This window comes from Ursus americanus, chromosome 21, assembly GCF_024610735.1.
Source record: "Ursus americanus isolate L20-20 chromosome 21, mUrsAme1.1.p, whole genome shotgun sequence".
Lineage (NCBI taxonomy): Eukaryota > Metazoa > Chordata > Mammalia > Carnivora > Ursidae > Ursus > Ursus americanus.
Genome location: NC_142147.1, coordinates 24,272,688 through 24,297,712, shown reverse-complemented (window position 1 = coordinate 24,297,712; position 25,025 = coordinate 24,272,688). Strand labels below are relative to the sequence as shown.

General features: G+C 41.6%; 2 protein-coding genes across 8 annotated transcripts in view; one reads left to right on the top strand and one right to left on the bottom strand.

Annotated features, from left to right (window-relative positions):
• Window positions 1-359: 359 nt before the first annotated feature.
• Window positions 360-12,877, top strand: NQO1 (NAD(P)H quinone dehydrogenase 1). Of its 2 annotated transcripts, none has more exons than XM_087870544.1 (8): window positions 360-378; window positions 865-993; window positions 6,816-6,935; window positions 7,975-8,139; window positions 8,250-8,380; window positions 10,186-10,299; window positions 10,955-11,056; window positions 11,945-12,877. In XM_087870544.1, the coding sequence occupies exons 3-8, from the start codon at window positions 6,932-6,934 to the stop codon at window positions 12,248-12,250; spliced, it is 822 nt and encodes a 273-aa protein (XP_087726670.1). In that variant the 5' UTR covers window positions 360-378; window positions 865-993; window positions 6,816-6,931; the 3' UTR covers window positions 12,251-12,877. The 2 variants fall into 2 exon arrangements, with proteins under 2 accessions (XP_087726670.1, XP_045651715.2); XM_045795759.2 differs by lacking the exon at window positions 360-378 and adding an exon at window positions 2,924-3,058 and having other exon boundaries at window positions 716-993.
• NFAT5 (nuclear factor of activated T cells 5) overlaps window positions 10,183-25,025 on the bottom strand; it is a 125,004-nt gene continuing 110,161 nt past the window's right edge. For all 6 annotated transcript variants that reach the window (XM_087870538.1, XM_087870539.1, XM_087870540.1 and 3 more), the window contains one exon: window positions 10,183-24,898. The gene's annotated coding sequence lies outside the window, so the exon portion shown is untranslated. The remainder of the gene's footprint in view (window positions 24,899-25,025) is intronic.

The following is a 25,025-nucleotide window of genomic DNA, read 5'->3' as shown; positions in this document are numbered from 1 at the left end:
TTTCAATTTCTATATTTAAAAAAAAATGCAGTATCTGCAAAGCCGACTAAAACAAGCACAATAAAACCTGTAGGATGAAGACTTTACTATAACTTTCACTTGGTGGAGATTTAGAACTTTTCTCTCTGCTCTGTGCAGTTGCCCCAAGTAGGGCTGTGTGTAAAGCAACTCGACGTTCATTTGTCTTGGTTATTCTTAAATGCTTTCCTGTTACTGCTATCTCCCCCACCAGCACTGGACTAGCTCCTGGGGAACAAAACCAATTAGATTCCCGCTTCGGAGCAGCAGGGGTTTGCACCAAGGGCAGTGCACCCTACGGGACCCCCAAGAGCCGAATCTGAACCTTGCCAAGGAGGAAACGAATTCCTTTTCCCTGGAGTAAGTATCCCTGGCTACCTCAGCCCTCAAAATCGAAGTCCAGAGTCACAGTGACTCAGCGAATCTGAGGCTTAAGGACCACAACCATGTACACTCCTCCGCGCCGGCCCCATTCCGTGCGGAGGCGCTTTCCCAAGGCTGGGAGAGGCACCCGGGGCGGGGCGCGCCGGGGACTCCACCGGAAACTTACCCCCAGTGTCCCCAGGTGGTTTCTGGACAGAGTCCTGAGGGGCATGCCTCCTGCCTGCACCCAGACACTTTAGCTGCGTCCTCCTGCCCGTCACCCCCCCCCCGCGACCTCAGGGCCCCCATCTTCCATGTCCAGGGTTCTTCCTCCAGCCCCCAGACACCCCTTCCCTCCCAGAACCTCAGCCCCGGCGCGCCCCGCCCTGCGCCCCAGAGGCCGAGGGGCCCGGCTCCGCCCTGGCGGGCACCGCTCCAGGGGGCCGGGCGCGGGGAGCGTATAAAGTGGCTGGCGCTGTGCAGGTGGCACCCCGCAGCCCTAACCTCTGCGGGAGGACCTCGCCCCCCACCCCCGCGAGGACTTCGCCGAGGCCAGGGTCGCCGTGACAACCAGCAGCGCGGCCAATCAACGCCCTGCCGGAGCCCTGCCTGGTGAGTGCCACGCCGTAGTGCCCCCAAAGCAGAGGCGCCCCCGGAGCAGAGGCACCCGTAGCCGCCATGTCTGCGGGAGCTCCGAGGGCCTTAGGTCTCAGTTTCCCTCATGACTCAAAACTGAAAAAGCAAAGGCATTAGGATCCCAGGATGAGCCCTGACCAGGCACTAGGGGAAGGGGGCTCCTGTTTCTACCCCATCACCCCGAACTGGGGTGGGCGTTCGAAAGAGACTTGACCTCGGAAGCAGAAAAAAATCCCTCCAAAACAGGTCGGAAACCGGTGGTCCGAGGCCAGATCTAGCCCACTGCTGCACCTAGTTTGGCCTTATAGAATTTAAAACATTTTGGTGTAAGTTGCTAAAATTACAATAAATATAGGTGATTGCATTTAAAAAGATGAATTCTCTGCTGCTGGAGGAAAATTAAAAGATCCGGTGATGGCTGGAGCTGGGGAAGTTGTTCCCTTTAGTTGGACAGAGACCAGCCTCAGGCTGCCTGACCAGGAGACAGTCTTGATTTTGACCCTTGGATCGGGCAAACCCGATCCCTGTGTCAGGTCCTCTTCGAATGACAGAGCCTCCCCTCTCCACCATCCATCCGCGGGGACCTTATGGGTCACCACAAGTTTACTGGATACATGCATGGCCTTTAAGACACGCCAGCTGCGACGCCTGCAGGCGCAGGGAAATCTTTCCCAGACGGGGCAGTGCTACCGTTTAGAAAGCCATTTCCTCAACTGGGACAGAACTCTATCTTCCGGCAGTTTCCTTCCCTCTGAACCTAGTTCTGTTTCCCAAAAACACACACACAGAGAATCTCATCTTGCCAAAAGTTAAGTGAGGGATGAGCTTGCTGTTGTAGTTGACAAACTAGAGTTAGAATCTCTGTGAAAAGGGCTAAGCTGGGGATTGGAAGAGACTGCATTGCAGCTGACAAGGCTTCCTGCATGTACCTTAGGGGTGGGTTCTCTCTACTTCATTCTTAGCTGCCCTGAGGCACAGGCCCTCCCTCCTCTGATAGAGGGTAAGGGCTATTTCCTGATTTCCCAATCTTACGGAAGATTCTCTGCAACCAGAGCATTTGTTTGCAACCACGAGGTGCCTCTGACTGGCATGCCCATGTTCCTTGAGGAACCCAGAGAGCCCAGAAGCCAGAAACAGAATGCACAAAACTGATAGAAAGGCCTGCCCTTCTTCTATTTGTGATAGGTTTCCCTTGATTGCTTATTCTTCCTGCCAGAATGATGGTGTGGGTAACGCATTTTTTACTGGTAAAGATATTTAAATGTGCTTTACATTAAAACAAGGTGCCACGACCCCTTTCTTTGTCTGCCAGCTTTATCTTTTTCTGTCATTAAGTTCTATAATGCTTTTGAATGAAGCTGCAGGTGGACAAGAGTACCGTGCAGTCTGGAACATTTGTGAAGACTTGGTTTCAGATTGGCCTGATTTTGAAGGCAGAGAATTGTAGGAACGTGGGAGCCTTAGATGAGGACAGAGGTCGGGTCCCCCGAAACAGTCGGGATGCTTTGGCCACCAGAATGTACACTCTGTGGGGCGGGGGGTGGGGGTGGGATTTGTGTTTTTGCACACTGACGTAATCCCAAATGCCTAGAGCAGTGCCTGGTGGAGAGGCTGAGAGGAGGGGTTAGTGAGAACATGAGCACTGCCCAGGGAGAGAAGAAGTCAGCTGGGGTGGATATGGAACACAAAATCCGGTGGGGAAGGAACGAGGGACTTCAGGACACAGAAAAAAAGGGGATGAACAGGGAGCATATTTCAAGTAGGGACTGAAATTAGCAAGGACAGCCTCAGCCTTGGGACGTACAAGGGCATATGTTAGGTCGGGGATGTGCCTGGCAAGCAGAAATGAATGTTAAATTACAGTGACTGATGATAACCCCATTTGTCTTTCAAACCTCTCCTTCAGTGGCAGCTCCTTCTGAAGCCCTTCCTCATCAGCCAGCCCTGAAGTGAACAGTTTTCCTTGGAAATTTTGTCCCTTGTCTCCCGTCAGGCTAACGCCACTAGTTTTTTGTGTGCCCGTCTTACTGCCTTTCTCAAGGTAAATCCTGAGAAAATCAAACTTGTCATGTAGCTAGTTAAGTGGCAGGAAGGGCCACTGAACCCTTCAAGTCCAAAGACTGCAAGTTTGTCCATGAAAAAGGACCTGGCAACGAGTGACTTAATATTATTATGTTGGGTAGTGAATCTCCCATTTACCTTTTCCCTCTGGCAAAGCAGCGCGCCCGCTCTGTTGACTGCAAATGAACGTTCTGCTCTGTGCACAGAACCTTTGACCATTTTCCTCCTGCGTTGCTTTCAGGAATCAATCTTTTCTAGATACTCAACTTTGTTAGTTATATTTCTTGCAAATATGTCCTTCCTGTTTGTGTCTTGTCTCACATGGCTTATGTTTGAAGGTATCAGGCATCCAATAACAAGTAGCTGATGAGCTCCTTGAAAGCAAGGGATAGATACCCTGATTTTCTCATTTTAGGTGAAGTGTCTTTATATTTTACTACTTAGGAAATGTTTTTTTTTTTTTTTAAAGATTTGATTTATTTATTTGAGAGAGAGAGAGAGAACGAGCAGGGGGAAGGACAGAGGGAGAAGCTGACTCCCCAGCTGAGCAGGGACGCCCCGACGTGGGGCTCAATCCCAAGACTCTGAGATCACGACCCGAGCCAAAGGCAGCCGCTTAACCGACTGAGCCAACCAGGCGCCCCAGAAAATGCTTGTTAATACTGATAAGAAGTAAAAAAACCCCAAACCACTTTGTATCTATATATAGCTAGGAAGCCAAGAGACTAAAACCCGACAAAGCAGTATTCAGTAAACATTGATATAACTAATGCAAAGGTAAGTCAGAGAAAATGCTCGTCCGAACTTAATACTCACATTTCTCCTCAGAGTGGGAAATCCTGGAGTTGATTAAAAAAAAAAAAAAAAAAAAAAAAGTAGGGGGTAGGAATTTGTTGAGGCAGCCTCAGGAGCTCCTTTCCCTTTTCCCCGGCTGTCCAAAGCTGATAAATCACTTTCATAGCATTTAAATGCCTTATCAAACTTATATTCCACTGCATCTGAGTTTACAGAGCCTGAAACGCCACGAGCCAGCTTGGCGACGCTCCTCTGCGGCGGGCTGGGGCGAGAAGCGGGCACCTGGCTGATTTTAACCCGAAGCAGCTGCTCTCATTGGAGCTTCCCCCCTCCCCCACCGTGCGCACAGCTGTTAGGAGTAGTAAGGAACGAGGTAGTGATACCAGTTACTCGGAGCGGTGGTGGTGGTATACTCCATTCTCTGGTCCCTCCCCCTGCTGCCTGCACATTTTTGTGTGGATTTATGTATGTCTCTAGATATAGATATAGATATAGGTATATATCTCTATAAACATATATATGTTTATTTTTTTTTAGTAATCTCTACACCCAGCGTGGGGCTTGAACTCTCAACTATGAGATCAAGAGCCCCACGCTCCTCCAACTGAGCCAGACACGAGCCCCTATGTCTATATGTTTTAAAATTATTTCAGTTTCACCACTTACTAGGTAAAGTTGGGTAACTTGCTAAACTTCTCTGTGCCTTAATGTTCTCCATAACATGGGGATACTCATTGTAGCTGCCTCAGCATTGCCATGACAACTGCAAAAGAATGCAAAGCACTCCAAGCGGAACTGTGCCTAGCCCATAGTAAGCGCCCATTAATGCTGTTCTTGCAGAGAAAGGCAAATGGTATTTCACTTGTATGTGTAATCTAAAAACCCAAATAACAAACAAACAAAAAGACATAGACCCATAAATACAAAACAGCCCCAAAACAAAACAAAACCAAAAAAACCCAAAGCAACTTTGCCAGAGGGGAGTGGAATGGGCAGAAGGGCAAACTGGGTGAAGGGGAGTGGAGATAGGGGCTTCCAGTTACGGAAGGAATAAGTCACAGGGGTAAAAGGTAGAGCACAGGGAATATAATCAATAGCGCTGTAATAGTGTTCTGTGGTACAGCAGGTGGTTGCTACACGTGGAGTGAGTGCGGCCTAACGTACAGTCATGTGGCATCACTTGTTGTTCACCTGAAACTAAAGTAACATTGTGTGTCAAATAAACTTCAGTTAAAATAAAGAAGGAAAAGGGGCACCTGACTGGCTCAGTCGGAGGAGCACAGGATTCTGGGTTTCAGGGTCGTGAGTTCGAGCCCTACGTTGGGTATAGAGATTACTTTAAAATAAATAGAACTTTGGGTGCCTGGGTGGCTCATTCGGTTGGGCGTCTGCCTTTGGCTCAGGTCATGGGATCCAGCTCCACATCAGGCTCTCCGCTCAGCAGGGAGCATACTTCTTCCTCTCCTGCTGCCCCTCTCCCCCTTCATGCGCGCACGCTCTCTCTCTCTCAAAATCTTAAAAAAAATAAATGCTGTTCTTGTACGAGTATAGCATGCTTGTTCTAACAACTTTATTAAAACAGGTCCAAGAAAAAAAGGTCTAAGAAAAAAAGTAGATCTTTCCCCTCTGTCTCTACCTCTTTGCCATCTCTTACTTAGCTAAGAAAACTGTTTTTCCCTCATTCCTATGTACTGCAAATCTACGTACACATATATGTAGTTTGTCTTTTTTTAAAAGTAATGTCTATACCCGGGGCGCCTGGGTGGCACAGCGGTTAAGCGCCTGCCTTCGGCTCAGGGCGTGATCCCGGCGTTACGGGATCGAGCCCCACATCAGGCTCCTCCGCTGGGAGCCTGCTTCTTCCTCTCCCGCTCCCCCTGCTTGTGTTCCCTCTCTCGCTGGCTGTCTCTATCTCTGTCGAATAAATAAATAAAATCTTTAAAAAAAAAAAAAAAAAAAAAAGTAATGTCTATACCCAACCTGGGGCTCAAACTCACGACTCCAAGATGTAGCTCTGCACTCTCCAACTGAGCCAGCCAGATGCTCTTTCTTTGTCTTTTATAAACATGGGTTCACATTTACTTCATTTTATCAGCTAACGATACATCATGGATATCTTTTTTTCTGGGTGACTATATATAGTTAACTCTTTCTTGTTAACAACATACTAGTCTGTGCTCTGTATGTACCGTAATTTATTCAAATACTCCGCATAGTCAGGTTGTATCCAGTGTTTGCCAATGAGAAGAATGACACAGTACACATCCTTGTTCGTGTATCCTTATGTCCTGATGCTTTTAGTCTGTAGAAGAGATTCCCCAAAGTTGGAGAGCTAGATCAAAGATTTATGTTTTTGGTTTTTTTTGAGAGAGGCAGGGTGCAGAGGGAGAGAGGAGAGAGAATCCTAAGCAGGCTCCATGCTGACGCATGGCTCGATCTCACAACCCTGAGATCATGACGTGAGCTGAGATCAAGAGTCAGGCACTTAGGGGCGCCTGGGTGGCACAGCAGTTAAGCGTCTGCCTTAGGCTCAGGGCATGATCCCAGCGTTATGGGATTGAGCCCCACGTCAGGCTCCTCTGCTATGAGCCTGCTTCTTCCTCTCCCACTCCCCCTGCTTGTGTTCCCTCTCTCACTGGCTGTCTCTATCTCTGTCTAATAAATAAATAAAAAATCTTAAAAAAAAAAAAACCATACCAAGTACACTGAAAACATTAAAAAAAAAAAAAAAAGAGTCAGGCACTTAACCAGCTGAGCCACCCAGGCTCTCCAGAAGATTTATGTGTCTCTAAAACTTTAAGAGATGCAGCCTGATTACTTTCCCCAAAGGTGGAGGCAGTTCATATTTCCAGCCAGTCTTCCTGCAATCTTAATAGCCCTCAGTGTTGCGTGTTGCTTGTCTTAAATTGTTTTGCCAGTCTTTTTTTTTTTTTTTTTTTAAGATTCTATTTATAAGTAATCTCTACACCCAACGTGGGGCTGGAACTCAGAACCCCGAGATCAAGAGTCACAGGCTTCACCAACTGAGCCAGCCAGACGCTCCTGTGTTGCCAATCTGATGGGTAAATAATATTAATCTCATTTTAATGTGCTTTTCCTGGCAGGCCGGGCAGGGCACTTACTCTTTTGTTTTTTGTCATCAGCATTTCTTCTTCTGTGAATAGTGTGCTGAAGACCTTGAGTTGTTTTTCTTATTGCATTATCTTTTTCTGTTGGTAGGCATTCTTTGGGATTTTAACCTTTTGTGATAAGGGCTGCAGATACCTTCTCCTAGCTGATTGTCTTTTGACTTTGTTTATGGTGCCTTCCGGTACACGCAAATTTTTAATTTTTATGTGGCTTTATCTGGCAAGCTTTTCCTTCATGGTTTCTGAATCTCTAGTCTTTCTTAAAAAGTGTTCTCTGCCTTGAGGTTATACAAATTCTCCCTTTGGATCTTTGCCAGGAATTTATTGCTCTGTCTGCAGTGTTTGTGGGATAGCGAAAAAAAAAAAAAAAACCACAAACCACTCAAAATACATATTGAATACAACAGACACACTGGAAAGTGCACAAATTTGAAGGGACTTGTCACAGACTTGTCTGATCAGCATGCAGATCAAGAAAGAGAACATTACCAGCACCCCAAAGCCCCTTCTCTGTTCTTCCAGTTATTACTCCTTGACAAGGCGAACCACTATCCTGACTCCTAACACCTTATATTAGTTTTCTAAGGGGATAATTCCATTTTCATGCAGATGGCCAATTAAGTATGCCAACAAAATTAGCTACTGAGTTAAGATGCCTCCTTTTATCGTTGGTACTTTTAAGGAGAAAATATGTTTCTGGCTGCAGTGAGGGTGGGGGGCTGCATGACCCAATGCCTAACAAAGTCGACTTTCCCTTTTTTAAAAAAGTTTATTTATTTAGTAATCTCTCTGCCCAACGTGGGGCTTGAGCTCACAACCCCAAGATCAAGAGTCACATGCTTTTCCAACTGAGCCAGCCAGGCGCTCCTCAAGTCAACTCTTGCATTATGGATCCTGGCTTGGCCGTCCTGTAGCTAAAGCTTTGCTGCTTGGTAGCTGATTTTTTCCCTGTGCCTTGTGTGTGCCTGAGTAGCCGGAAGAGCACTGATCGTACTGGCCCACGCAGAGAAGACATCCTTCAACCATGCCATGAAGGAGGCTGCGGTAGAGGCCTTGAAGAGGAAGGGATGGGAGGTCACTGTGTCGGACCTGTACGCCATGCACTTCAATCCCGTCATCTCCAGAAAGGACATCACAGGTAGGAGCAGCTCCCCCCTTTAATGAGGTCTCTGTGGCACGTCTCACCTGTGGGTTCTCTGGCCCAGCCTTGGCCCCTCTAGCTTCAACCTGTCTTTTGCCTCTTGGCAGGCACACTGAAGGACCCTGGGAACTTTCAGTATCCTGTCGAGTCTGTTCTAGCTTATAAAGAAGGCCGTCTAAGCCCGGATATTGTGGCCGAACAAAAGAAGCTGGAAGCTGCAGACCTTGTGATTTTTCAGGTGTGGTTGGACATCAGAAGAGGTGTCAGGACACTTGAGTTCTCACTGCTCAAGACCGGTCACCTAATTAGCTGTGTGATCTTAGAAAAGTCAGTTACCCACTTGAGCGTGTTCTCTGTACAAGAAGGGTGATGACTTCAAAGGTGCGCTCTTACACAGATTTATAGACCGGGTGAACCTGGCCGTACCGCTCTTTGAAAGTATGTGACTACAGGGATGACACATGAGCCTTGCGCTTTTCTTCAATTAGTGATTCCTTGTGAGATCTCTCGCAGTTTGCAGCCCTCCCCCCCCTGCATCAGCACCCCGCATGGTCTGTGGAGTGAAGCGTGGGAGACTGACCTCTGCGGTCGGAGCCTCCCAGCTGAAGGACGCGCTGCCCAACTTAATGTGTTCCAGCTGCAGAGCAGGGCCTTTCTTCTCCTGGAAGCTGTCTCCCCGCTAAGGAGTCAGTCCTGGATGTGTATATGCTTCTTGTCGGGCCTCTCTCCTGAAAATGCTGGACGGGACTCAGTGGCTTTGCTTCTCCTGGTTCTCACCAGCTTTTTGATATTGAACGTGGGATGTATATGACACTGGAAACTGCACAAGAAGGGTGACGCCAGCTGTGGTTTTTGCAATTATTCAATCAGCTGCAAAGAACCCAAACTTGTAGGTCTTTTATTCGACCCTCAGGCCTGCTGTTATAGATCAAAGCCACGTGCCATTAGCCGGTGCCCCATAGGACGCCTTCTTGGTGCTCGTTTTCTGCTGCATCTTATCCTGGTGCAGCCAAGGCGGCAGCTGGAGCAGCTTTCAAGTCTACATCTCATATTTCAGAATCGGAACAGACCTTGGTGGTCTTTTCACTTAGCTTCTATCCGATGCCTAAGTTTACTTTATTATCAGTACAGCTGTGCAGGCTGTGCACTATAAAATAGAACATATCGAAGGGCAATGTATACACTGCAGATCTGTAGACTTATTATAACATCTTACCAACGGATGACAGGAAAAGTCTTACTCTGCAAGAATCAGTGTACTATGTATGATAGTCTTTCACCACGGAAAAAGTGTCCTGAGGAGAGGAGCACTTTAATTCGTACCGAGGTGCCATGTCAGCTAGCCCCCTGCTCACTTCCCTTCTCCAAGAACAACCAGAGGAAGAATAAGCTCTCAATACCCCGCAAGCCAAGCAATTCTAGTTTCAGCTCTGACTGTAGGACATTCGCAGGGACCAGCTGCGGGTCTGGCCCCTCACAGTTGCAGTCATAAATATAAGAAGCTTCTAGAGATGACTCAAGCCCCTCTTTCCACAGCTGAGGGACAGGAGACTTAGGGAAAGTAAGGAGCTTATGTGGCAGAGGTCTTGCATCACGTCGGTGGCAGAAACAGGGTGAGAACACAATCTCGTGTTCTTTCTGTTCTAAAACCCTATCCCCTCTGCCCCTCTCCTGTAGGTCAATAACCATTCAAATATCGGAGAAAGATATCAAGTCCTCCAAATTCCTTCTCTGTCCTAATTTTTCTCACGTGGGCATGTTCCACTTGTCATTCTTTAAATCCTAAGTCAGGGAGAAGAAGAATACTGCTATAGTCCTTGTTCTGCCTTTATCAGGCAAGAGACCCCACAGGACTTTCTCCTGGGAATTCCCTGATAAACCTAAGATACTGACCAAGGACAATAATTTTCTTTCATGTGCTAACTCCTCCAGAAGAAGTGACAAGGGCCCCTTCTGTGACGTCACAGGCAGCCCTTAAGCACCTGAGCCGCCTTCTGGGCTGGCAGTGTTCCTGAGCTGACCTCTTTGTCCTCTGTCCCACAGTTCCCACTGCAGTGGTTTGGAGTCCCTGCCATCCTGAAAGGCTGGTTCGAGCGAGTGCTCATAGGGGAGTTTGCTTACACGTATGCTGCCATGTATGACAAGGGACCTTTCCGGGTAGGTGGATGGTTCTGCTTTCTCCATCAGCTAGATTCTGGGTAGATTCCGTTCTAAGGCAGAGTTTTGAACACAATTAGATATTAAGGTCAGGCTCTTCGGAGAGATGGACCGTAAAGTTTTTGTAGATATTTAGACATGACTTTAGGACTTGCTTTAAAATACCCCAGGAACCTAAGGGGCAAGGGTATGAGCTAAAGCTAATACTGAGAGTCGAAGGTGGGCGGTGGAAGTGTCATTATACTATTTTCTCTATGTATGACATTTTCCATAATAAAAATAAGAAAGTATATCTTAGTTTTTTAGAGACCCAACTACTACACAAGAAACATTTTGAGGCCTCCTGGATTACATGCTTGGATAGGTGTGTAGCACCGTGGGGAGACCTGTAGAAACAACAGAATTCCCCTTAGGTGCCAGCAGTCCCCGCTGGTTTTGTAGTCCCCTGACTTGCCACCAGTAGAATGGGAGTGCTGGGCTTGCCCTGGGTGTGACTTCTGGAATCCCACTGAGTAGCTCAGAGGAACCAATGCTTGAAGTAACAGGACTCGAAGGTGGGTGTGGGTGGACTTGTGTGTTCTTTTCCCTGGGGCTGTTTCATTAACTTCCTGTCACCATGGAGATGAAGAGGGTAACATCGACTTGCCTTTTACAGAATAAGAAGACCGTGCTTTCCATCACCACTGGGGGCAGCGGCTCCATGTACTCTCTGCAGGGTATCCACGGAGACATGAATATCATTCTCTGGCCAATTCAGGTTACTTGTTTTCAATGAACCTTCAGGGGGATTAATTAATCGAGCTTCCTGTGGGGTCCAGATCCCCAAGATCGCAGCTGAAAAGAGACCTGAGGTGTGAGGATGAAAGCAACGTAGTAATTCAGAACTCCAGGGAGCTCCCTTTTAGGCCTTGCTTGTCTTCCCAGGCCAAACGTCCAATGTTTGCACACATCCAAACATTGCTGCCTCCTAACCAACCCCTAGATTTGTATAGCCATGTGCCCAGTTCTCTCCAGATGACTGACGTCCCTCTCCAAGCTTCCTGGCCTTCTCCAAGTTGCTGTTACGGCCTCACAAACTATTAGAAAACTGTAAGAAATGATTTAGTTCAGCTAACAAGAGTGAAGTCTGAGGTAGGCTTTTTGGGGGTTGGCCACTGGACTGTCAAGATAATCTCTTCTAAGGAAGAGGGATGGAGAAAAGAGCAAATGAGGTGGCCACTGGTAATAGCGGGCCATTAATATGGGAGAATAAATGATAAGAATCGTTTATTGAGACTCCTCTGGTTATACGGAGAGGCAGAGAAAGGCACATCCACATCCTTGGCAAGAGTCAGCTGCCAAGAAGCTGAAACTCCCTTATGTAATAGAGCTTCCGGCATTTTTGGCAGAGGATCCCAGGCTGGCAGGGTTTCAAGGTTTTAGTCATTTAAAAAAGAGCTCAGCTGAATAGGCTAAAATAGGTAACAGCTAGGAATAGAGAGCAGGTGAGAGAAAATAGCTACGAACTGATTCTCCAGGGGGGCCTCAGGCCCCCATATCGGAGTGTCTCATTGGAAAACCTAGATTACCTTTTGTTGTTCGCACATGGTACAAGCTGTGTAGGGTTTGTTCTTTGACTCTTCTCTGTGCTTTTGTGTATCCCCAGAGTGGCATTCTGCATTTCTGTGGCTTCCAAGTCTTGGAACCTCAACTGACATATAGCATTGGGTACACTCCTACAGATGCCCGAATTCAGATCCTGGAAGGATGGAAGAAACGCCTGGAGAATATTTGGGATGAGACTCCACTGTATTTTGCTCCAAGTAGCCTCTTTGACTTAAACTTCCAGGCAGGATTCTTAATGAAAAAGGAAGTGCAGGATGAGCAGAAAAACAAGAAATTTGGCCTTTCTGTGGGCCATCATTTGGGCAAGTCCATCCCAACTGACAACCAGATCAAAGCCAGAAAATGAGACTCACAAGACTTGATTTCCTTCTAAAATGTAGCCAAATCAAGCTTTCTTTTTCAGACTTCCTTGACTTGCTTTAGTCTTTAAGATTTGTATTTTTTTAAGATGTGTGTTTTTCTTTTTCCACAAGGAATGAATACGAGACAGAATAGACTATATTCATATATTTTTGGATAGTTTTATCAAATGTAACTGATTCTTAGATTGCTATCATGGCAAAATCTGATTAGGCTCAAGAGGCCACTTAGGATATAAAGCAGGGAAAGAAGTAGAAAGATGCCAGACAATAATCTTTAAGGTCCTCTACACAATTTAATTCCTCTTATTAGGGATAAATTTTTAGGGCTAAATCTGGCAAGACAGCATCCAACTCTTCAGCGATATATTTTCCTTTTAATTACCTCTCTGTGGCTTATGGCAGAAGGGAATTGCTCAGAGAAAGAAATGACTGCATCTGTCTGACCCGGGGGACTTGTTTAGTAGTTACTAATCTGTGCTTGTTTATATTGGTTTTAATTACTGCACAGTGACTAATATGCCTAATGTGTTACTCTTGCTTCAACTTTTGTTGTTTGTATATAGTACCTACCGATACCTTCAAGTGAAAAGATAATAAAAGTCTCTTCTTTATCTCCATCTTCTAATTTCATGTCTGCAGAAATAAGCCACCACATCTGTACACTACATCTGCTGCAACGAATGAATTCAAGAAATAGCTACTCCTAATACTTAACAACAGCCTTCTACAAATAGTATTTTATTTCTGAGCCACATAACACCCTGGAAGTTTTTCTTCTCTATCATTGCTATTCCTTTTGGATGACTTTCCTTTTGGATGCGTTTTGGTCCCACAGTTTTGGGGATGAAATTGTAATCCTAGAATTTCATTAACTCTGAACAATTTTGACATAATATTCCAACATCCAATTTCAATTATTGAAGTGTATGTAGCTCAACGTGGGCCTAATTCAAGTAGAATATGATGAAAGGCCGCCCTCTTGTGGTGTATTGAAAGGAAACAGGCGAGATTAGGCAAAGCAAGGTTGCCTGATACTGGTTAACAGGTCCAGGACCTACCAAGACAATGAGGGCGGCAGGCCAGAGCCTCATGTGCCTGCCAGGCGCCGACAGGCACTTGGGTATTTCTCTCCCTACAATATACACAATGGCAGATGGCTAGGTGCTTCATTGTGAAAAATATTTTCTTGTCGCTTTTATCCTCACTGCAATTTTGTGTAAATTTCTAAAAGTTCCCAATGAGATAAATAAAACCCATTTCTACAAAACAGACACACACTCACTGGTTTCAGTGAAGCTGCTGATGGCATACAGGCAAAAGTGGAATCTGCTAGGGAAGACGGGATCAGAGCATGCAATAATAAATTATGGCCCCGGGGGGCCTGGCTGGCTCAGTCGGTGGGCCACGCAACTCTTGATCTCAGAACTGTGAGTTCCAGCCCCATGTTGGGTGGAGAGCATTCCTAAAAATAAAATCTTAAAAACAAATGGCCAGAAGCCTATATAAGACTTGAGAGCTCTCCCAACAGGGCTGCTTCATACTGAATGGTAAAGGAACCACCTATTAAGATCCTCGCAGGGAATCTACAGACATTTCAAGAAATCCAGATAAGAATGTTACAGAAATCAAGAAAAACCTAGAATTCAGTAAACAAATGCCTAGGGGCAGCAGTATTTATTGTGATTTGCCTGATTTATTCTGATTTATCCAATCAATGGGCTAGGTACTCGTGTGGGCACTGGGAGCACAGCAATAAACAAAACCAAGTACCTCATGCTAGGAAGAAAAGAGCAGGGTAACAGAGAGACCTGATATGAGTAGTTTTGCTTTATACAGGGTGATCAAGAAAGACCTGCCTGATAAGGCTACGTTTCAGCAAAGACCTGATAAAGTGAGGGAGTGAGATGTAGATGTGTGAAGGAAGGCAGTAGTGATGGCAGAGTGCAAATATCTGAGGCAGGAACATGCACAGGAGAGAGAGGAAGAGAGGGCTAGGTCCGACACATAGCTGGGATCAGATCACACAGAGCCTTACAAACGCTGGTAACATTATAAAGATAGGAAGTGGCTGGAGAGTTTTGGGCAGAGGTATTACGCTTAATTCTGGCTGGTAGGTGAGTAATCAAGTATAAGACAATGATGGAAGCATGGCTTGTGCTTGTGGGATGGTGCGACAATCTAGTTAATAAATGCTTTGAGCAACAGAGGTGTCAAGAAGTGCATGTATTTATAAGGTTGAATATATTTCAAAGGTCGGCATAACAGTATTTGGTAAAGGACTGGATCTAGGTCAAATAAACTCAAAGGTATTTTGGCTTAAGCAACTGGAAAAATGGAGACTCCATTTGCTAGGATGATCAAGAATCTGGAAAGAGTATTGGGAGCAGAAGTTGGGGTCAGGAAGGCTGAAATCAAAATTTGACTTCAGACATCGTATGTTTGAGATGGAGGTCTATTAAGGGTAACAGGAACCTGGAGTTAGGGGAGAAGTTATGACTGGAGGCATACATATGGAAATCTTCAACATAGAGACAATTGAATAATGCAATGTCACTGATGAGATTACCTAGGAAATAAACTACAATAGAGAAGACATCTGATGTTTGACCTCTAGGGCTCTCTGGTGTTAGGAGGTCAAGAAGATGAGAACGAAAGTGGCCAGCAGAGCAGGAGAGCCGAGTGTGGGGTCCTGAAAGCTGAGAGAAGAGAGTCTTCCAAAGAGGGAGTGATCGAGTGGGTCAAATACTACTCCTACTCATAAGCCAAGTAGGATAGGTATGAGAATTGACCTTTGCATATAGCCATGTGGAGGCCCCTGGTAATTTCGACAAGAGATATTTCAGGAGAGTGGTTTCATGAAAGCCTGATGATTGGAATGGGTTCAAGAAAGAACAGAAGCAGAGAAAGTGTAAACTTTGTGTACGGAGTTGTATGGTTGAAGAAAGCTATTTGATTTTTTAAGAGATAAGGGACATTACAGCAAATTTACATGCCAGTGGGAATGACTCAGAGAAAAGGTTCTGATGTTGGAGAGAGAAGACGATTAACAGAACATGTCTTTGGAAAAAAAAAAAGCACAAAAGAATAGTGCACAAGGGACAGAATAGCTAAGTAGTGTCAGGACCAGTAATACTAAAACAAGGTTAACACTTATTAGGTGCTTACTGTGTGCCAGGAACTACGTAATTTTACATGGAATAATTTACTTAGTTCTTGCAATAACCTTAAGAGGAGGGTTTTATTTGTTTCTACTTTATAAGTAAAGAGATGGAGGAATGGAGAGGTTCAATAGCATGTGCAGAACTCCACTGAGGTGGGCAAACTCAAGAGCCTATATGCTTTTGAACACTACATTGTACTGCCGTAGAAGCAGGACGATGGCACCAAGCACAAGAGTAGCAAACAATACTACTTCTTAAGAGCAGGACCATTAAGTATTGCTGTTGAGAAACTGTAGCTACTTTTATACTTCTAGAGTCCCTGCTGTGTCCTGAGCAGGCATAAATGATGTTCCAATTCTCTTATAGTCCTGATTACATGGCTGCTGAGAATGTATTTGCTCCTTACAACATGACAGAGTAGTACTCTTATCAGCTGAGTAAAGCAGGACAACCACCTCCCTTGTTCTGGACACTGTAACTTAAATTATGTAACCCATGATTGCATCAGCTCTTCTGGCAGCCACTTGAGCATTTCAACTTCAGATCAGTCTTTTGCCCATACAGGCTGTTTCTCGGACCCAAGATTTTTTTTTTTTACTCTTTTATTATTTTTGCTTAAAAAATTTTTTTTTAATTAAAATTTTTGGTCATTAACATACAGTGCAATATTTGGTTTCTGGAGTAGAATTCAGTGATTTCTAACTTATATACAATACCCAGTGCCCATCATAACAAGTGCCGTCAATAGCCATCACCCATCTAACCCATCTGCAACCCTTTGTGATATTTATACTTACAGAATTTCATTTCATCATCACTCCTTTCCAGTGCCGTTGAAGCCAATAAATGCCAAAAGACAACTTTTAAACACATTTAGAACAATGGCAGCATTGCTGAAATATATAGAGCCTCCTAAAATGACAACTCGTCTGTGTATACATTTGGGTATGTTGAAAATTCAGTCTACTTTCATAGAATCAACAGAGTCTGTATTTGATAAGAAGGTATAAGCATACTGTTTAAAGCATTGCTTCTGGAGTTTCATTTATATATCATATTCATGATATCCATGTATCATCTATATTTGTTTTTAATATCACTTACATTTCTCCATAGTCTGGTAGATGGACATAGATTTTTTTTCTAAAACACAAAGACATATATGTTTACTCATGTCTCATTTTGAATACCACTAGCGATATGTTATAGATACACCACAGTTTGGTAAACACCAATTTATATATGTAGAAATAACTGATGGAAAAACAACAAAAAGAGATTATTGCTTCTGGATGTTTGACTGAGGGCTGGGGAGATTTGGTTTTTAGCAAAATCACCTCTGTGCTACATCATCTGCTATCACACTAAGTCACTTTGTACACTGCCCGGCAAAACTACAAGGCACAAAGTAAATGCTCAAAAACAGAGCTGTATTTCATACCTTTTCCAAATGATTTTATAATTTCAGCCACATTACTCCTGTTGCCCAAAACTGACATTCATGGATATGAATTCATTCACAAAGTTTGAGGAAAAAAGACAGTTACCCACTGCAAAATGAAAACTTTCAATGTTTTATTTTTGACTGCAGCTGTTTACAGAAATATAGTTGCGAGTATACAAATGTTCCAATAGAAGCAAAATATCTTTTTAATATTTAACAAGTTATCACAGATAGCTAAAAACATAGATGCAAATGAAATTCCCCCACAGAACAAACTGAGAATATCTGGTGTCAGTGCTCTGAAATCCCAACTATGAAAGCCATATACACAAAAATGTAACCCTTATGTCATTGCAGAACAATGGAAGAAGGCAGTTCAGTGGTTGACCAGTGTGCTCGAGCAAAATAAAATAAAATTAAAAAACTTAAATGGCAGAATGGTAGCTAAAGCACTTGAGAATAGGTTAATGAAATATTTGCAGTATGTTAATTAAAAGACTAAGCAAAAGAAGTGACTAAAACTCAGTAAAAGTTGACCAAAAAAAGCAGCCACTACTTGGAGCTTATCAAGTAGAAGGGAACAAGGTGAGCAGATACATTCATTAGCTCAAAAGGAATTAGCTCAATGTCACTGGAATCAGTTTGTAGCTACTAAAGTCATAAACACTTCAGTGCAGCACAGTTCTTTACTGGGCACATTAGTCTGATTCCGAAGCCACTCTCAAACATCTGAGATGGTGTGTGTGTATGTGTACGTGTGTGTTGTCCTGAGGTTCATTAGCTAAAATAAGAAGCAACCCCTATAAACTGTTTCAAACCAAATTACTTCTGGAGAAAAAAAAGAGAACAAGGATGAAATGGTTAAGCGTGGGTCTTTTAAAAGATATTACAAGTTGGAGTCAAATAGAATTGTGGTAGAATTCTTTGGATACAGGAATATATTATGCAATAAAGTGGGGAAAAAGGGAAAGGGAACAAGAAAGGAGGAATGTACCTAGAGCATCTCCCCACAGTTTGCCTATGTATTGCCAGCACCAAGGTTTGGAGAGTAAGCCACTTACATTTCCACTGCTAGTATTAAGCAAAGACAGCAGTGGTGATTTTTATAAAGTGAATATACAATTATTTTTATTTTGAATGTGCATTTTTTCTTCCATGAGTTAATTAATTGGGTGATTTGTAAACAGTGGAAGGGAGATTACAGCAATTATGGAGGTACTGAATTACACATGGAGATTAAAATGAATGGATAAACCTACTTATCTTGTTAGTTGATATTTACCATGAGGCATACAATTGAGAAGGGAGAAATGCCCAGATTATATAATGCACTGTCTTGTCCAATATTTATTTTAGTAAATAATTCTTGTCTGAAGCATAAGTTCCAAGAATAGCTACATCTCTACTGCATCAGTTCTCATACAAACCAAGCTACTTTTAAATAAGTTTTATCTATTTAAAAAAGAAATTAAATAAGGTGCTTTGTTGACCTGGCCAGCCATCTTGTTTAATATCTCAGATACAAATATAAATACAAGGAATGATGTTCTGAGAGTTGGTCTAGCCAGACCAAAATTGTGGTCTGCTGGTAAAGTAAGAGGCAATGAAAAGAAAGCTTGTATTATCACTGCCCACAATGTACCCATTTCATGGATAAACAGGAGACTTTAGCACCCGTCAATTGTTTTAGCTACTTAAATATCGTAACAACTAAAAGAAATAGAGAAGATTGCACCTATATATTTAAATCAGTCATTTAATGTAAACTTTTTAGTAAATGGTAATAAAATGCCAAACTAAGTTAACTGAATTATCAATGACTAAACTGTTTATATATATAAAACATACTGTATTTCTATAGGCAGTACTGAGAATAAATTATCATTGCCAATAAGTGATTATGGATAACCAGGTTAAACTGAATTTACATAAAGAACAATATATAACTATTTGTATGATGGGGGGGACCTTTCTAGATCCTACTGTATAACATTTGTCCCAGTGGTTTTCAAATGAGCGTACATCAGAATCACCTGGAGTGCTTGTTAAAGCACAAATTGCTAGGCCCCATGCCAGAGTTTCTGATTCAGTATGTCTATGATAGGGCCCAAAATCTGCATTTCTAACTAGTTCCCAAGTGATACTGATGTTGGCTGGTGGGCTGAGGACCATACTTTGAAAACCACTGGTTTACACTGTTTACGTAGAAAGCTATACACTACAAGGTTCTTAGAAACATGACACAAAATATACTGGAAGAGAGCTGGTTTTAATTAAGTCTCAAACATACAGATAAGCAAGCTGAACATTTAATATTTCTAAAATGATTTGCTGAAGTGTAATCATTTCCTCATATAGTCAATTACATTTCAAAGTCTTAAGTCCTACTACATACTCATTTTAGAAAATATTCGCACAACACTTATACCAAGCTGGCTATCCAAAATAAAAAGGGACATAAAGAGTTAAGATGTATTCATTAAGAAGGAATCATCACTATACAGCATTCTTGAGTTCTTTGGAATGATTAAAGTGCATAATATCATTAGGGTATTAAGAAAATTGCATAAAGGTTTGTAGTCTTCAGAGCCACTAAGTCAAAGAAATACTCACATGGTAAAGCAGCTCTATCCCAAAGCTACTGCTATCCTGCCCTCTCGTTAGGCACCAACACTGCAATAAGGAGCTAGAACAGAGGCAAAATTAACAAAAACTAGAGGGACACTCAATCCAACTGTATCTTGTTGAAAGGAATCATTATCTTAGTTATAGAGAGATTCCAATATAACTTCTTTATTTCTTTTGACACTATTTTTCATAAAGATTATGAAGATTCTGACAGGCAAGAGGTGCACTACAATGAATTACATGGCCTTGTCGAGTTAGAAAAGTTGACATTACCAGCTTTTACCTAAACTATGTGTTAGTGATTTATTTTCATCCATCTAAGTAAGATCAGAGAAGATGCTTTAAATACTTCCTTCCTGAAATTTAACTACAAACATTTGTGTATATGGAGTCTCACAGATGAAATTTTCATTAGCATTCAGATAAGACCTATCATTAGTTGGTCAAGATGAAGACAAATTTAGATAATTTATATAAAGCTGAAACAGTATAATTCTGTAATCTATTACCTACCATCCCTCAAAGGAACAATTCTAGCAATGTATCTTCTCTGTTACATAAGCCAAAGGAAGAAATTTATGAAGTTGTTTTCTATGTCGATCGAAAAATGGAGAAAAGAATGACTAAATGAAAAAATTGAAATTGGGGCCTAGTGAAATCATTTTTGTATTTGTTTTTGGCAACAGTGAAAAACGAAATTACAAGAAAGGGGCACTATCATGGTAAAAAGGCACTTTTCCATAAGCATTTGATCTAGATATAAAATATTAATTTAAAAAAATTTCCTGCAAGTGGAGTAAAAATATAATTTTATTAATGAATGAGGCTAGAATGGCAAGAAAACAAATGGGGATTAAAGAAGTAACTAGAGCACTGGGACAATTCACAAGTGACACTATGTTACTCTGATATTTACTGCATTATGAACATTATGTCCATGATTTAGCTCTAGAGACACAAATAAGCAGAGGATAAAACCTCTTTTTAATATCTTATAAGATTCTACTAATCTAACTTACTAGGGCATGTACTCTGAGTTATTTTTCTAATAAAGCTGCTGAACTATACAGTCTCTGTCTTCACTAAGTCCCTCCTTTTATAACCAAAGGTGTGCAGATACAACACGGTTGCAAAGGGTAGCGATGAAGCCTGTGGTCATGAAGCAGAGTAAAGCTAACAGGCCTCATATAATTTTCAGTTAATCAGAAAAAAAATCAACTAGGAAACAGGTTTTAGAACAGAAATTTTCATGAGAACAATGAAAAATTCTCAAATTACTCATAGTGATTACTTATAAGCCATGTTTATTTTGAGACTTTGATTATTACAGCATTTAATTCTGGTCTTAAATTACTGATCTGTCTAAACGGATTTCACTTTTCCAAAACAAGCGTCCAAAACAATTTAAATGGTCAAAAGGAATTATTATCTTAGTTCTAGAAGGACTCAGATATAAGTTCTTTCTCATTTCCTTTGACATTATTTTTCCTAGGCAGATTAAATGAAGTTGTGATGGACAAGAAATGCACTACAATGAAATTCTCAACTAAAGCATATACAACATTACCAAAAAAAAAAAGGAGGGAAGGAAGGGAGATCGTTCATTACTTCTGCTTTTATAATAAACAAAGCCCTTTAAAAACTTGTTCTAGGGAGACTGGCAAAAACAGATTTGCGCTGACTAAATAACAGCACAATATCCTAATTACAAAGGTAACAAGATAAAGCTCAGAAGCAAATATGAATTCTACTTATCTTCTGCCATGTTGGTGTGGATATATAATGGAATGACAATAAAGAATAACACACACACACACACACACACACACACACACACACACACACACACACAGAGATAAGCTCCAAGCATTAAGGTGAGTTGCTAAAAGCAAGAGCAATTGAATGTAACAATTTAAAGGAATACAAAAGGTTCATAGTTTATTTAGGTCCTTCTGCCATAAATGAATTTAATAAATTGTTGCTTCCAAGGCCTTTGCTGGCTCATGGAGTCTCTCCCATATGTAGTTATAATTTGTAACAGTAATCTGGAAATTGTATTATCAGCACAAGTATCAACCACTGACCACTGAGCTAACTCTTCAGTAAGAAGACAAAGGCTTTTTGTAACCAAATATTCAGATGCTGTACTTAACATTGACCTTTAGGGGTAAGAACATTAAACAATGTTAAAAAAAAAATTCATCATTATTGAATAAGAATATGGTAGCATAGCACAGCCCTTGTATAAATAACCACAAAATTTATGAAAATAAAAATTGGGTTTTCTGCCTCCATCCAATCAAGCCACTATACAGTTCAGGTGTATGTTCTGTTCTAAACTTAGATACTATACAACAGAAAATTGGTCCCTGGTGACTTGGTATTGGCAATCAGCATTTTACAATGATAAGCTTCTTGCTAAACAACAGAACAGAAGTCAGCACACAAGCCAGTCTTCTTGCCACCACTTCATCCACGGAGCAGTGTTAACAAACATTCTAATTGGAACTTGGTGATCAAATAGACTTCCTGAGTCTCCTGTGTAATCTCTTAGAAAAAAAGTCAGAAAACTCAGAAATAAAGTTACAGTATTTTATCTCTACTTATTTTTATACCTGCTGGGTAAGCTACCTCTTTATACCTCTGCAGTTACAGTTTTACATTTTAAAACTGAAGCACTGGATTGTGTGGCTGATCCTTCTTATAACCTGAACTATACTGGGTAATTTTTCCTGATGGGGTGGGGAGAGATGATATATTGAGGAAAATGCTTTTGGTTCAGAGAATTTATAAAGTAGCTCTGGATATTACAAGATGGGGAAAATGTTATTAAAATTACAAACATGGGATTTTTTTTAGTGTCATTATAAATAAAAGGCATAGAATACAGAAAGCCAATTAATAATAACAATAACAATAAAATATTAAATATATAGTGAGCAAGGACTGAATGGCTCATTCTTGTGAAACACCATTTGACACAACTGCCTAGATGGGTTTCCTTACTCAAACATTTTGCTGAGTGAAAGATCCAGCAAACACACAGTAAGCTGCCTTTAGCCCACTAATAACATCAAGGAACTGCCCGATGGAATGGCCACAGATGAACAAGTCATTTGTTTCAAAAGATACTTAAATACTCAATAAAGACATAACAAACCCCCCCCTCACTGTTATCAGACGCCACGTTGTGGTAGAACATCAGACAAACTCACAAATTTACCACAAAAATGTGTGGCAAAAAAAAGAATAGTTTATATATATGTATATATATAAATTTCTATATTTATGCCAATGTACTCACTCAGTACAAATAGCAAAATAGTATACCATTTCCTAAATACAAAATATAGCTTTCCAAAAAAATGAAACACACATTAGATATAAACCATCCAAAACTTGAACGATTGAAAACTGTATTCAAAAGTAAATGACCCAGAGTAGGTCTCTTTCTGAAAAGTTCCCTTCATATCGGCAAGAAGCCTGTACTACTGAAAACGTAATTCAATGCCTCTCAATCAGAGAGAGAAAGAAAGAAAGGGTTGGGGTGGAGGAAAGAATATATAAGAACAGAGAAAAATAAAATTAGAAGAGCACATTCAAAGAACCAAGGAAGACCACAAAAAGGGGGAAAAAAATCTGGCTGTATAAACAAAACCAACACCACAATTCCACAAAGTTCAACTAAATGTATAGGAGAGAAAAAAATTAAAAACAAACAGAAAAGTAGCTTTCAACAAACAATTAACAGGCTATTTTTTTGTACACTTAAAAAATAAATGAAATGGACATGAATACCAAAACATCTTATCTACATATAGAAGCCACACACAATTTGGCCTTAAACTGTATTAACAGCTTTCTACATGCCAAAAGGAAAATAAGACATAAGCATGTGTCCAGACAACAGGTTGTAGTGAGAAGCAGGCATCCCATGGGTGGCAAGAACACCCAGAACTGTATAACTAATGCTACAACTGCAAATTCTGGAGTGTGTAATTTTGCTCTCTATAGATGTAACACAAGTTAATTCTTCATTTTAAGTCAATGATATGACCCTGTAAAGCCTAAGGCTTGTGGGAACCATCAGATAAGTGACTACTTCAAACTGTAAAGCACTGAGGTGACAAGTGAATGACACTCACTGCAGTTCAGGGAGAAGTGATGTTTCATGAATTTTAGTTTGCCTTTTTTTTTTTTTTAATTAAAATGTCCACTGCTTCCTATCAGAGGGAAAATTTGAAGACTTCAGAACAGCACCGTTCATGGAAAAAAATGCATTGTTTCTTGTTTCTCAGGAACCAGCTCCCCTCATTCCTTAAAGGGTAGCCCCTGTCCCGCCCGTGCTGCAGGAGTTGCTGGGTTACCCCAGACCAAAGTGGCCTTTTCCTTTAAGTTGCTACAGGGTCACAAAGCTAGTAGTATATTACTAATTGTCTAAAATAAAGTGAAGAAGGGGGGAAAAGAATATAAATGAATATAAAAAGGGAACATCGGTCCACGACTGGGATAAGAAGAAAACAGACTCAAATTGCTGTTGTCAGTTTTAACTGCTGTAGGAGGATATCAGAACATAATTCACCACATATTATCCCCTTCATTTTTTGATAGAGCAAGATAATTATTCTTCTATGCACAGTTATGGCTAAACCCCTTAAGAGAAACAGAGAATTAACAACTCTCCAAGAAATAAAATCAACAGCATTTCAGTTCTTCCCAGTTTGTGTGTTGTCTGCCTTTGTGAGAAATAAAGAGGCCGCTTATCTGTGTAGAGCTCTTAATGACTGAGCCACCCAGGCGCACCATGTGTAGAGCTCTTAATACAGCTTACTTGTCAGAATGTCACCCCTCCAGTTTCTCCATAAAAACTGAAAAAAAGATTCCTTCACTTTGGCCAACAGCTGTGCTTTTTATATTGAAAAATCACAGCCTTAGTTTTAGTTACTATTTAAACTCTCCTTTTTCCCTCGAAAGCCATTACTTGACTAAAACAATGCAGGAAAGAAAATATGAATAAAGAACAAAAGTAAACAAGACATTATGAATTACTTTCTAATAGCAATAATAACTGAGCAGTCCAGCTTTTGGATTTAAACTGTACTTTTAAAGAAATAGCGCCTAGGAAAATAGCAACAATTAATTCTGTCAGCTGGAAACTCAAATAGATTCTCAGTCATCACTGTTATTAGGAATATAAAATATGAAGATGTTAACGATGGTGGCTAATCACTGCAACAGGCAGCATAGATGTGCTCTTTTGCAGTAAGAGTAAAATCTATCCATTTACTCAATCACAGTTTTTCATACTTTGTTTTGTTTTTAAAGTAACAGTTCAAAAATCCTCATGGAATCACATGATCTCAGGACATCTTGGAATCAGAATTTTCTTCATGGAATTTCTAAAAAAGAAGAAGTTGAATATAACTCACCAGGGACTGAAAGAATTTAGAAATTTCCCGTTATCCTGTATGACCCTGAAGTATATTACAGTACTATAAATGATACTTCATCATATTTATACTTCCA

Excerpts from the sequence above, each read along its gene's own strand:
- NQO1 (XM_087870544.1), top strand. Across the intron at positions 8,140-8,249 it reads CTCCAGAAAGGACATCACAG|GCACACTGAAGGACCCTGGG; the intron begins GTAGGAGCAGCT and ends GCCTCTTGGCAG. Across the intron at positions 8,381-10,185 it reads CAGACCTTGTGATTTTTCAG|TTCCCACTGCAGTGGTTTGG; the intron begins GTGTGGTTGGAC and ends TCTGTCCCACAG.